The 15,151-nt window shown below is 33.9% G+C and overlaps 1 protein-coding gene across 2 annotated transcripts in view; it reads left to right on the top strand.

The window, feature by feature from the left end:
- The window catches only part of Cdh12 (cadherin 12), a 219,406-nt gene that overhangs the window by 142,394 nt on the left and 61,861 nt on the right, over nt 1–15,151 (top strand). The window contains exons 3-4 of one of the 2 annotated variants that reach the window (XM_048368149.1): nt 4,423–4,542; nt 10,966–11,133. In XM_048368149.1, coding sequence (XP_048224106.1) covers nt 4,423–4,542; nt 10,966–11,133 — 288 coding nt within the window. The remainder of the gene's footprint in view (nt 1–4,422; nt 4,543–10,965; nt 11,134–15,151) is intronic. The other variant, XM_048368150.1, reaches the window with a different exon arrangement.

Below are 15,151 nucleotides of genomic sequence, written 5' to 3'. Positions count from 1 at the left end.
CCATGTCTTGCCTCAATTCAGCTCTCCACGGATGCAAGGTTGGGAATAAATAGCTGTGCTGATTTTCCTGTGAACACACATCAATATAATTTTTAAAAATACCCTGAGAGCTAGATACAAAGTTCAACATCATTTAGATGATGAATGTTATAGATGGTAGATAGGTAGTTAGATGATAGATAGATAGATAGGTAGATAGATGAGAGATAGACAGATGAGAGATAGATAGATGACAGATAAATATTTGATCAATTCATAGAAAGAAGTAATATATCTGCGTTTTAACATGGTAGAATCACAATAATTAATGTTGTACATTTAGATTATATATTTTTTAAAGTTCTAATTACGTAAGGTGGGTCCTTACCATTTTTGCTAAATACACTTTAACCTAATGCAATCTATATAGTAGACAATATCAACATTTATTGAACTGAAATTGAAAGCCATTGAGTGAATATACCCTACACATTTTTTTTTATATCATCTGTGGGATTTCCTGGGAGCATCTGTAACAATCATTTACACACGGCATTTACACACAGCATTTACACATGTCATAAAGGAGGCCCCGTGGAGTCATCACTGCTGGAGTTTAGCAGGTATTATTGGACATACATATCAGCATTTGTATTATTATTCAAGGGATAAAATTCTTGGCACACAAGTGAGAAACAGAGTGATCATAAAAATGAATTCCCTTATCCATCAGCAAAGGTTTGAATCACAAGGTATAAATATGTAGTTTAAAATATTTAGAGCACACCTAACAGGACAGTTATAAGAATCTAGAGTGCTTTGTTTACTTGAATTGAATAAGGTCTCTGAAGTTTATGTCACATTAAGGTCATGGTGCCGTGCTTCATCCAAGTAGAACAGGTGTGTGATAAAAAGAAAAGAAAAGCTAATTGTCTGCCTGCTTCCTCAGAGGGAATAAGTTCTTCTCTGGAAATTTTTATGACTTTTTTTTTAAACTTCAGCTTGAAGGTTCTGATCATTTTAAGTAAATTTAACAAATGTATAAGCTCTTTCTGGGGTCTGAGAGAAAGTAAATTTGTATCAGCATAGTGTAATTTTTGTCCTATAATATATCTTCAAATGAATCTGAGAATTACCTTTATGTAAAGGGATAAGAAGTAGGTAAAAATTAAATTAGTATTTGGATACTGAGGAGTTGGAGATGAGAACAAGACTCCTGCAAATGTTAAACATGTTGGAATTGTCACCTTACGTGTAATTCAAAAGCAGTGAAAATGAGGTTATGTTCATGAAAAAAAAAAAGTCCATACATCTTCACACCACATATTTAAATTCAAACTTTATTGTTGATTCATTGTAAATATTAGCTCACTTAACACCACTTAAAATGAGTACTTTGTCAGTTACTTAGCTAATGAGGCAAATGAAACTGAGATAAATTTCCATGAGCTCTCAGAGTGGGATGCTTGGGAAGGCAGGATTCAATGTAGGTGTTTACGTTCCTGAGGCAAAGGTTAGACGTAGCATGGACTGTATGGAGCCTATCCTAATACTTAACATGTGATACCTAACATTTCTGTGCGTTTAATGTCTCCTTTATATAACTAATGACCTCTGAAAACATGACTGGTTTCAGTTTTCCTTCAAAATATTATTTGAAAGGAAATTCAGGGTATTTATCATTCACTAGTTTCTTAATTATTGATATGTAACACAATATACAAAGCCAACCAACAGTGGCTCAAGCCTGTTACCCTAGATACTCAGGATGCTGGGATCTGAGGATTGAGGTTAGTGACCAGCATTGACAGCAAAGTCTATGAGATGCTTGCCTCAAATGAAGCACTGGAATGATGGAAGAGGACTGGGGCCTCAAGTAGACAAGCACTTGCTTTCAACAGACACCTTCAGGAAAGCAGCTGGGCCCTGAGTTCAATCCCCAGGACCCACAACACACATGCACAGGAATATGTGCAGAAATAAATCATTAGGCGTAAAATTACCCTTATTAGAAAATTCTATCAACAGCAGATCTATACATTTGTTAAAAGTGATGATATCTCTGATTGTTGATTGTGTGCAATAGTATAATGGACACACATTTTTTAAAGGGAATACTTACATAGATCTTAAAAACAGTTTTATATATCCAGACAAGTAGATTAGAAAAAATACAAAAACATCCTTTTATTTCCTTTAATACAAAAAAATGCCTACATATCCAAGGAAACCTTACATATCATCTGAATTTTTAAAGTATTTTCCTATGCCAACCAAACTTAAGATAATATAGTCTTGAAATTCTGAGGTTCTCTGTAACTGTAGGCCATATTAGTTAGTCTCCATGTCTCCGATACTGTTTTTCTAATTAAAGGCTTCCTAATGCTAGTACATCCTTGTTGACTTTTAAATTGCAATTACACATCACTTAACAGCATCTCAAGTCTAGAAAGCCTCTAAACCCTTTTAGCTTCACTATTGATATTCTAATCATGGAATTAGAGCATCTTCAGTAAGCAGATGAGCTAATATGGATGGGGCCCTGTGCTTCCTTTGGTGTACAAATCAATAACAAGATATGTGATGATTTTCAGTTCCATAAACTAGCTACTGGAAATGGGCATCACACATTAAGCTAATCATGTTTAAATAAGTATAATTTGCACTATATGCTTTATCATTTCCACTATTGTTAAATGGGTTCTAATTGATACATGGAAACATAACAACTGCACATTCCCCATTATGCATCACTATATGTACCTATCTTGCTATGTTAAAATACTGTTGAGTATTTATCATAGAATATTTGTCATTTCTTTCTTTTTAGATTGGTTTAATTCTCATCTTTTCTTTGGAAATTAGACAATATTAAAGAAACACACTGGGTGATAAAATATGGACAATAAGCATGACCTGATGTCTAGAACTGAGTAATTTTTGAGTTCATGGAGTAGGAGTGGAGGACATGTTCAAGGTCATCTCCTAATGAGAGAATGTCCAATTTGGGATGTTCTACCAGAGGTTAGCTGCTTCAACTCACCAATAAGGAGGGTCCATCCTGGTGACACACATATGGTTTTCATCACCTAAAAATCATACCCCCCAAATCTTCAAAATAATGATAGGAAGGAAATGACTCAATAATGAATCTGAAAGACTACCTTCCATTAATGAGTTACTGAAACCTTCAGTGACCATTGAAGCAAGGTGTCTTGCATGGTTCTCAGTCATTGTAGAGTATATACTGGCTGGTAAGTGTTAATCTCATGAATCTACTCTGTGCCACCCTTTGAAGGTCACTTTTACATTTTTCTGACATTCTGTTGAGGTGGCAGATGCTAATGTTTTGAGATGATTTTCTCCTCCTCCTGTTTTCTCCATAATCACACCACATAATTCACATCATGCCAGTCAAATACGTGTGCAAATAACCTGCCGTGGCAGCTCCGGAAAAGCCAGCTAGCACCCAGTGATCTTATTCCCACTCCCCTCGCCACCCTCATGATGTTGCAGTCATTGCTTCATACCATCACTTAAGTCTCAGGTAATGGGGTACTCTACACCATTGCTCCACAGTGACCATTGGAGACTTGAGGTACCACCATCTCCTGTACATTCCCACTAAGCCCTATCATTTCTTTATAACAAAATTTTGACAATTCTTCCTTCTAATGTTTTCAAATCTACAGTACTGTATTGCTATGTAAAGTCGCCTTACTGTGCAATGGCATACCACAATTCTTGTTCTGTGCTATTAATCAGGATTTGCTTCCTCTCTTCCTGCCCTGCTTGCTCAGGCTTGTGGGTAACTAAAATGCTGCTCTCAATTTCTCTAAGATCAACTGTTTCAGATTCTACAGAGGTGTGAGGGCATCACGTACCTTTGTTTTCTGTGTAGATTTTGTAAGGCTTTCTACTTGCAAAATTCCATCTTAGTATATCACTGAATACTTTGATGTTGAGTACGGCTATCATATTTTATCTATTTATGAGCCAATGTATAATTACATTATTTTCACTTCTTCTGTATTGAAAATAGCTCTATAATATTCCAGGACATGCGGAGGTCTTTTCAACATATAATTTTCATTTCCTTGGATATATCCCCAAGAGTTGCATTGCTAGATCACATGAAGCTTCTATTTTTAATTTCAGCAGACCTTCCACACTATATTCCATAGTGGGTCTTTTAATTTCCTTACTATTGATGCCTTTGCACATTTCCCATTTCCACATTCTTAGCAATACTTACCCTTTGGCTCAAATAAGTTGGTTTTTCTTTAGTATATTTTGAGTAAATTGATTTAATTTTCATCAGTGGAAAAGTATTCATGATATCCCTGAGAAATACTAACTTCCAAAGTAAAATAGAGTCTAGCCAATAACAGACTTGACAACTCTTTCAAAGAACATGCTCACTTTTCACGTCTTCTTTTGCAGGTGCCTATGTTCTCCAGGTAAAGGCCACAGATGCCGATGACCCGACCTATGGAAACAGTGCCAGAGTGGTTTATAGCATTCTTCAGGGACAGCCTTACTTCTCCATTGATCCCAAGACAGGTAAATCCTTTATTTGTGACAGTTTTATCACCAGTTCTTCAAGTATTTTAACTTTAATTAAACGTTGGCATGGGAAATTGCATATTCTAATATATCAATAAAGATTCAAAGAACCACTAATTACATAAGGAAGATATCATTTTATTACTTGGGTGATGTAAAACGCTTTCTCTTTTATTGAGATTCACACAATTATAAACATTTTCACATCTATTTATAAAGCACAAATTTTTAAGCTACAGTAAATTCTCAGAATCTGTGTTATTTTGTTCCTCAGCCTTAAAACAGTTTTTTCAAATTGAGGTGCTTAGATGGGTTCAGTTGCTTATTACTTTCCATCGCCGCGTGGAAAGTGTCGGAGCTCCAATGTATGGAAGGATCCTGACCTGCCACTGCCATATGTAAAAACTGTGGAGAGGAGGTTTGGGTGAATACTAATATGTTTATAATAAGGAAAACTTGAAAGAGCATGACCCTCAACTCTTCACCTGTGTATTCAAAGCTGGTTTGATTTCTAATTTAATATGACCATGAATAAGTAAACTACAGATATCTAATTCAAATATACTATGTGTAGTATAAAATGTACATCCATACTGAGGACCATAAATGGCCTTTTAGGTCTCCATTCTCTGTGGTGCTTATAACCAAACCCAGAGATGAAAACTCGCATGGTACCTTGCATCAAAGATAAAGTAGAAAATTCCATGATATCAGTTAATCTATTCATTTTAAATACTTTTATAGTATATTGAGATATGAGTTGAATATTACTTATTGTCTAGCTAAGAAGCGATATTAATTGTGGAACTTGTAAATTGATCCTTACAGACTAGACTAAAATAATTTTAGTAGTATACATGTGAGAGAGAGAGAGAGAGAGAGAGAGAGAGAGAGAGAGAGAGAGAGAGAGAGAGAGAGAGAGAGAGAGAGTGTCAGGGACTTCTCTTTATTTCTTAAAATCCTGTTCAAGCCACTAGAGTATTCAAGTGTTAAGAAGCTTAGAGTAGGGGCTGGGAGTATGGCCTAGTGGCAAGAGTGCTTGCTTCCTACACATGAAGCTCTCAGTTCGATTCCCCAGCACAACATACATGGAAAACGGCCAGAGGGGGCGCTGTGGCTCAAGTGGCAGAGTGCTAGCCTTGAGCAAGAAGTAGGCCAGGGATGGTGCTCAGGCCCTGAGTCCAAGGCCCAGGACTGGCCAAAAAAAAAAAAAAAAGCTTAGAGTAAGGAATGTAATCAGTACCTGTGTACTAAAAGCCCATTTAATATGGATTTCTTTATTTTTGTTTTGTTTTGTTTTTGTTGCCAGTCCTGGGGCTTGGACTCAGGGCCTGAGCACTGTTCCTGGCTTCTTTTTGCTCAAGGCTAGTACTCGGCGACTTGAGCCACAGTGACACTTCCAGTTTTCTTTAAGAAAAAAATAAAGATTATCAGTGGAAGAGAATCATGAATTCTGAATAGATTACACATACTTGAGTTAGTGAAAATGAGGAAGAAAGCCTTACTGTACAAAGTATGTGAAAGGAAGTTATATTTACAAGCTATTTTTAAGTAATATCACAGTATATATGGGAACGCATACAGTAATGCTATTGTTAAAGAAATCCTCTGGCTTTTATTTGACTATCATACATACATTTGAAAATCATACATAACTATAGAAAAAAGGGGGAAATGGGGGAAATGAAGATAAAAGCTATGACATTATGACATTTATAGTTCTTTAAATTTCCAGAGAAATGATGCCGAAAGAATATATGCAACAAAAGTGAAATAAAATTATTTAAACTCTTAAATTCTACCAGCAAAGATTACAATGGCCTATATTTTTTTCCAAAGAATAATGGATCATTTCCAAATGTACTTAATGGTCAAAATAACCAGAAATGGTGTTTATATGACAACTCTCTCTTATATTCCTTCAGTAACACTGCTTAGAGAAAGAAGCAAGAGGACACAGAGCAAAGGTGGTTATGTATATTAGTGAAGATAGATTTGGTATCAGTTTACTTTTACATAGTTTCACTTACAAAGTGCAAGAAATCAGTCAGTTTAATTCCCAGAGTAAGAAGGTCCATGACAGCAGACTTAATATCTGTTCAATAAATGTAAATGGCAGGTGAAACCAACATCTAAGACAATCAAGAAAACCTTATACAAATATGAATTTCAATAGTGTGCCCAACGTGATTTGAAGCCACATCTAGATTATATCCGTACACACAGAAACAGATGGAAAAGAAATGTCAGCATGGTCGTAGGCCCTGTCTAACCCCCTTAGCAACGTATCTGGCAACTGTATGGATTTGTGACTTTGTTCTTTGCTGTGACTATAAACATTTGCTGATAAACTTCTTCCATAGTGGATCATGTCATTAAGAATAAATTGGGTCTAGCTTCCTGGGGTCATTTACATTTCACTTGCAATGCACTATTTTCTTATTACCTATAAAAAAAATAAATTTAATGAAATTAATTTGGGATAACATTGCCCCAATCAAAGTAATTGTTCTTCCCTTGACTGAATTTGAGTAGAAAAGAATATAAAAAAAGTCCTAATGTTTGTAAATAGCATTATTTTTATATTAGGCAATATATATGCATATATTGTGTATATACATATATACATATCGAGGATTTACAATTTTGCATTTGAATTCTTATATGCAGCTTAATATTTATAAATAAAGGTGAACCTGTTCTGGTATAAATTACTCAATAGATTTTTGAAGAATTGATTTTTCACTGGAGACAGAAGTCTTGATACTAACAATGCCTCAGACCTTGACAGGAAAGTAGTGGATGGTGAGGAACCGCATAAAGAGAGTGAAAACTAGTTGTCCATGCACAGAGCCATTAAGAAGACTTTTTGTCCAATTTATCAGCTTGTGGTACATATGGAAAGTCAAAAAACAAGGATAATTGCATATTTTTCAAAAGTCCCCCTTTGTTACAGCAATGTAACTTCCTGTGATTTTGCTTTTATTAAGTAAAATGCATGAGAAATCAATGCCATCTAATATTTTCCACATTTGAGTATAGAAAGAGTTTAAAACAATACTTGAGAAAAGATGCTCATAAAACTTTTTGTGCTTAAATATTTAAGAAGAAAAAACCCTTAATAAAAGAAGAAAAGAAGAAGAAAATACAAATTTTTTTCTGTTTTGCTATTTGATACATTTGACTAGCAAGTTCCTTTAAATGGATACATAAAGTATATATATATAAATGTCTTTAAAATAAATTAACATATTATATAAAATAAACCAAATAAGAACTCTCTTAAAAATTATGACAATTATTAGTTTTCATTAACAAGTATTCAACACACACTCATAATACACTTCATATGCAATCATGTAATAATTTTCTAAAAATATTACTATATATTTAACCTCAAATACAAATGAATTGTAATATGTAAAGTTGTGCTTATTCCATTCTATCAAAACACTGAAATATTTATATATACTTATTACATAATTTTATTACATGAATTATCATAGTGTTTGAAACACAATAGAAATAATTATGATTTATAAAGCATTACATAACAGTGAAAATTTTACTATAAGGTATCAATCCCTATTTCTAAATTCAGATATGATTATAGGGCCACATTCTAAATGAAACTCCTCATGTTCTAACTGATATTATTAGTATTATTTGAGTTAAAATTGTTTTCAGGCTTTCAGCACAATTTTTGATTTGCAGCATGGAATATATCAGATATTTTGAACTATACCTTGTAATACCATAAAATTTGTATGGTGTTTTATTGCTCAAAGTCCTTTTGATTATAATTCAGAATAAAAATACTTTTAATTCATAATGAACATGATTTAAAAACACAGATAAATTTGGTAATGCTGGCAAGTGAAAGATAATTTTATTCCTTCAAGGAAAAATGAGAATATTTGCCTCCACAAATTAATCGTTGCTTGAAACTGTTTTTACTAGAATTAATGAACAGCCAGGAAGCATGAAGACAGGATTGATTATGGACATAGCAAGGGCAAGGAAATCAATAGATTCAAATAAATATAAGAAGAAAAAATGTGCCAAGGAAACACAAAATTAATAAGGTTAAACTAAACATCTTAACCTATTTGTAATGTTTTACAAGTATGCTGTGATATCAGATGACTGGGGATGCAATATTGATGTTTTCCTTGTACCTTACATTGACAAAATTGAAGATAAATTTGATGAGTGTCTACTAGCCATATTTTACAAATTGTGAGATGGGCACATTACCAGAATATCTATGAAGAATTGTCCTTGAAAAGACAAAACCTCTTCTTTAGATTCTTTAGAAGTTTTAGAGCTATTCTGTAGAAGAGTTAGTGATATTCTGTGATCCTTTAGAAGAAAAAAGTGTTGATGGCTAAATTGAATTGTAGGAAAAAGAAGTTAGGCTACACATATATGTGTGCTTAAATAAAAAAAATGATGACTTTTATCCATATTCAATTGAGATGCCTCATGGGTATGTTAGGACAGAAAATAGTATGATATGTGCTAGATTGAATATTAATTTGTGTCGTTTACACTGTTTGTAACAGGCTGTGTGACAAATGTTTGGTTACAGAGATACTGAGATGAGTTAAGTGTTTTGCATCAATTTGGGGAGCCCACCAAGTCCTCAGAAGAATACACTTGGATTTTCCTTGGCTATAACTCTACAATAACTAGGACTACTATCTCATACCATCGGGTATAGTTTGATTAGGGGGATGGAAACTTCTGGAGGAATGAACTACTTTGGGAGCTGTTTCCTTAGTCCAAAAGAAAAGTTAAGGCACCTTGAAATCAAGATCTTGACACAGAAGTCTATTCATTTATCTGTTGAACATACCTTCATTTTTTCCCCAATAAAGATAACTTTGAAATTTCATCATCACTATGATTGTTGATTTGTTGAATGGTAACCCTGTGCATTTACTTACTGATAATAAAAATAGAATTAACTTGCCAGGGCCCTGTGGCTCAAGCCTGTAACCCCAGCTTCTCAGGAGGCTGAGGTCTGTGGATTGTGGTTCAAAACCAGGCTGGGCACAAAATCCATGATACTCATATCCAATTAACAAACAGAAAACCGGAAGTGTTGCTGTGGCTCAAGTGGTAATATGCTAGCCTTGAGCTGAAGAGCTCAGGGACAGTGCCCAGCCCACGTTCTAGCCCCACGATGAACACACACACACACACACTTGCACGTACACACACACACGCACACGCACACACAGAGAAAAACCTTAGCTTTTAGAGACTTAAACATAAAGCACTAGGAGCCTGGAACAAAGAGAGGACACACTGAATCAAAATGATGTCATTAGTATATGAATAGTGTCAGTAACAGAAATGAAAGGAACAAAAAAAAAAGTCATTCTCTATGTGATTCTTCTGGCCAAATGTCAGGGAAAATTTAGATTGCAGTTTAAGGTTAATTAGCAACAAAATAGCAGTTTTAATAAACATAGTAAAAAGTACACTTATATTGGTGTATATTGAGTTTATGATGTCAATGCCATGTGCTTATAGAGCTGGCTGATAATATTTAGTATTCATATACGCTTCTATATGTAAGATACAAATAACCACAGACTTGTGTATTCAAAGTCAAGCCTCTTGGGTCTCCTCACTAACACTATTTATATACTGTATAATTCAATGGATTAAACATTGATTATTCAATTTGTTACTTATACTATTTTTCTTGCAAAGCGTACTTATTCTGTGAACAAATGCAGTTGGTTTTACACTTAGACACAGAGTGGGAAAGGGTAAGATGCGCTGTAACATTTGGGAATGTGAAAATTTTGTAGCTTAGTCCACTCACTCTCGCAATCCCTCCATTTGCCACTTAGTTACTGATTTCCTTCAAACTGTTAGAAACCAAAAATGGAAATGATAAATAAGAGCTACAGGAAAAACATGTTGTTAAACATTTAGGCAAATTGCTAAACAACAACACTGAATATGTACTGGACAAATGTCATGTGTTTTTAAAATCAGGTAGAGTAATTACTCCGGACCATAATAAAAAAGCAAAATGAAATTTATTACTACTATATTCCCATCAACTACAAATCATAATTATATATACACATATATGATTTGTTATTTTTCAAAAGACGGTACTGTGTGAATAAGTGTGGTCTTGGGTGATTTAAAGTATTTCAGAACTAACACATTGTTTTCTAAGTTTTCCTCAGTAACAATGAATTGCATCCCATTATGTTTCATTAAATTGCCTGCTGATATTTTTTGTCATTTAGAGTGTTTTCCCTACTAAAGGGAATTATTTTAGCAGCCTTCCTTTAGTTGTGAATTTATAATCATTGTCGTCTTGTTGGACTATTTTACTTTAGGGAACACAGATCTGTAGTATTGATCTCATATTATCGCCTTCCTCCTCAGGGGTCATTCGCACAGCTTTGCCGAACATGGACAGAGAAGTGAAGGAGCAATACCAGGTCCTCATTCAGGCCAAGGACATGGGCGGCCAGCTTGGAGGACTGGCAGGAACCACCCTGGTCAACATCACCCTCTCGGATGTCAACGACAACCCACCTCGCTTCCCTAAAAGTACGTCAGCTAGCTTCATATGTTTAAACTAACACCGCTTTATCACAGTACAATTTACAAGGTCCTATTTTGAGGCTTTGTTATTGAAAATTGTCTCCCAAATGCCATCGGTCTTTAGAAAGAGAAGAAAAACGTATACATCTCAATATTTAATTCTTTTCATGAAAATCATGACTATTTGTTGAGTAAAAATAATTCAAAAGTTGAATGACCATTTTTAAGCTATTAATTCTTGTTGAAATACAATATTCGTATTAAGTTGATGTTTTGTTCTGATATCTTACTAACTAAAAGAGTAATTTAAAAGTACACGAACTAAGGTAAGATATCACATTCACAATGAATATGTTACCACAGTATTATTTTATCATGTAAGGGTTATATGTGTTACAAGCCTTGTTTTAACAGTTATTTTCACTTAATCATTTTAATAGGTTTTGTGTAATATTTAACATATTTTCTGTAGTATTGATGTTATTTCTCTAACTTTTGTTCTGACTAGTTACTGCACCCCAGCCTTATCATCTGTGAAAATTGCTATGTTTTTTATGATAATAGAAAGAGTAACACCTATACCTTCTCCATAACTCTGAGTTTCCTATTGAAAATGAGCACTTCTCACCCGTGTTTCATCTCGTTTCCTCCTGGGTATTTCATTTAACACCAGCCAGTAACTATTTGCTTTCTAGTGTATTTTCAAGAATTGTTTCCTTCTTCCTGAACAGATTATTGGAGACAATTGGTTTTATTTTGATTTTTTTTTACGAAAAAAAATAATTTTCCTTTGCATTTTAGAAAGAGGGTTTTAAGCTCATTTAAATATCTATGTATGGATACATAGATGATAGATAGACTGTGCTCTAGATATTTTATTTCTGTGCCATATTATTCTTTTCATATTTTAATTTATTCTCATACGTTCTTAAATCACGAAGTTATATTTTCTTTATGAGAATAGCTTTGTTCCTTGAAAAGAAAGTATAATGGCCAATGTAAAATTGATGATTAGAGACTATAATATATGTACACATATATATCAATAATGTCCATCTACTAAGTTTATGTACATGCTTCAATATATCATGTTGTTTGTAAACCATAAAGACATATTCTGTGATAACATTAAAATCAACTTAATTTAAAGAAAAACAAATTGTTCCCACTTTACCCAATACACATGATAAATGATTAATAAATTATATACAATAATAAATTGTACACAAGTTTTTAAACAAATGTTCTCAGCTTTCTTTTGGGTAAGGGAAACAAATATAAACAGATAATACAAATGGTTCTCACATTATAAAATGTGATTCTAATAGTAAGAGTGATACATATTCTCCCCCCCTTTTTTTGTTTTTGTTTTTATTTTATATTTATTCTCTGCCATTTCTCTTGTCTTCTGTGAGGCAAGCTCTAATAGCTAGTTGAGAAGGACAGATGGAGGTATTATTTTGCATGTATACAAAAGTGGTATTACAAACTCGAGTCATGCTTTGAATTTAGTATATGTAGAGTGTAGTGTAAACTTGCTTATATGATTGTTTCCCTTTGCCTTTGTTTCTGTACTTGTGAGTGGTAGCAAACCACCTTGAATTTGATAGTTTTTCAGAGGCATTCACAAACACTGTTTATAGAGTGGCAGGTAAAAAGAGACTATTTGGTATTATTTTAATGCTTAAGTGATGTGAGGTTTAGAAATATTAAATATAATTATAGTGAGTATCACTACTTATTTACATGAGTAATAGCAGGTATTTTCTGGCCAGAGATACAAAGCTATTGGATTAAATAACAGTGAGAGGAGGCATGGTTTATAACAGTTTCACAGAGACACAGACAAATAAACCAGGACACAGTGGCATGACAAATAGAAAAGAGTATGGCTACATGAACTAATATGTGAGGATCATTTTCAGACATGACATTAGAAAAGAGAAAGCAGAGTTGTAAGCTTGCTTTTTTATATGCAAATTTGAATTTGTCGGGCTGGGGATATGGCCTAGTGGCAAGAATGCTTGTCTCGTATACATGAGGCCGTGGGTTCAATTCCCCAGCACCACATATATAGAAAATGGCCAGAAGTGGCACTGTAGCTCAAGTTGGCAAAGTGCTAGCCTTGAGCAAAAAGAAGCCAGGGACAGTGCTCAGGCCCTGAGTCCAAGCCCCAGGACTGGCCAAGAAAAAAAAAAAAATTGAATTCATTTACTAAAACTAACCAGAAAGAATGTGTTTTAGGATAAGGGTACTAGAACCTTTAAAACATTTTGAAGTATTTTAGGAATTATTCCATAATTTCCATTCACAGAAACACTTAGTGTTAAGAAGAATATTACACCTTCAAGAGAATATATGATATGCCCCAAATCCACTAAAGTTGTAATGTTTGAAAACTGGAAGTTCATTTTTCAGCTACTATTGAAAGAAAAAAATAACTTCCATCTATCATTGTACACCATCTCTTTGAACACCTGTGCAAAACATGTTGAGTTTTTAGCATTCAAGCAGAGAAATACAGAGAAGTTATCATTTAGAGCACAGTGAGAAAGGTATCGTCTTCTTGTATTATTTAAACACTTGAAGTATATGCTGAAGAAAATACATGAAATATTTTTGATCATGTAAAGTTTTGCATTTTACATGAATAAAGTTAGCAATCTCCTTAAATTCTAAATTTCTTCTTGTCAATACATTTTTACTCTAGTATAATTTTGAAATACCTCCTTCAGAATGAGTGGCAGGATCTAGTTATAAATAGAAAATCCATTTCTTTAGAAGCCTTGCTACTATAACCAAAATATGTGATACAAATTACAAAATATAATGTCACATATTCAAATGTTAATGTCCACAAAGTATGTGTTTCTTCAGGAGTGGCTGAGTCACATTAGTCTTGACAAGGGTACTCTGGGGGTGGAAATGGGAAAGATCTTCAGTCAAAACTAACCTGAAAGCGTCAGTAGAGAGAGTCATCTTCAACATAATAGCAAAAACCTGTAGCCCCACCTAAACCAGAGATGTAAAGTACAAATATTTGCTGTCCAAATCAATGTGAACAAAAATTCAATTCTGAAAAATAACCAAAGCAAAAAGGACTGGGGACTTAGAGTAAGTGGTAGAAGGTTTTCAAGTGCAAGTTCAAGCCCCATTTCCATCACAGAAAAGGAAGATGTATTTCTTGCACAAACAATGTACAAAATAATTCCCACAGCTACTCACGGCTATTGCACAACTGTACTTCAAAACAAAACTGAATGTTTTCACGGTATCTGATTTTACCTCGAGATCTTTGATCACTTTAGAAGTGATTTTGGTACAGGGTGATATATAAGGATCTAGCTTTAGTTTGTTACAGGTGTTTTACCAATTTTGCCAGCACCATTTGTTGAAGAGGCTGTCTTTTTTCCATCGTATTTTTTTATCTCCTTTATCAAAGTTTAAGTAGCCATAGGTCTGTAGGTTTATTTCTAGGCTGTTAAGTCTATTCTGTTGGTCCTCAGGCCTATTCTTGTGCCAATACCAAGCTGTTTTGGTTTTCTATTATTATTATTACTGAAGCTTTGTAATAGAGTTTGAAGTTTTGTATTGATATTCTTCCTGCACTAATCTTTTTGCTTAGGATTGCTTTTGCTATTTGGGGTCTTTTATTGTTTCATATGAATTTTTGGATTGCTTCCTCTATTTCGTGAAAGATTAGTGTTGGGATATTGATGGTTAGTGCATTGAATTTGTGACAGCCTTTTCCACTGTTGCCATTTTCAGGATGTTGATCCTCTCAATGCAGGAGCATGGGAGGTTTTTCTATTCCCTTAGTTCTACTTTAATTTTCTTCTCAGGTATTTTTCATTATAGAGGTCTGTCACTTATTTGATGTGCACACTGCCTTACATATGAAACTATAACATCACTTTAACAATAAATTAGTAAATTCAAGTTTTTAAAATATACATTCTCATTTGCTTCAATAGGTACAAAAGTGTTTTTTTTAACGTTTGAAGCATAATGTGGTTTGACATAG

This window comes from Perognathus longimembris, chromosome 19 (assembly GCF_023159225.1).
Source record: "Perognathus longimembris pacificus isolate PPM17 chromosome 19, ASM2315922v1, whole genome shotgun sequence".
Classification (NCBI taxonomy): Eukaryota; Metazoa; Chordata; class Mammalia; order Rodentia; family Heteromyidae; genus Perognathus; species Perognathus longimembris.
This window is presented reverse-complemented; position numbering and strand designations above follow the sequence as displayed.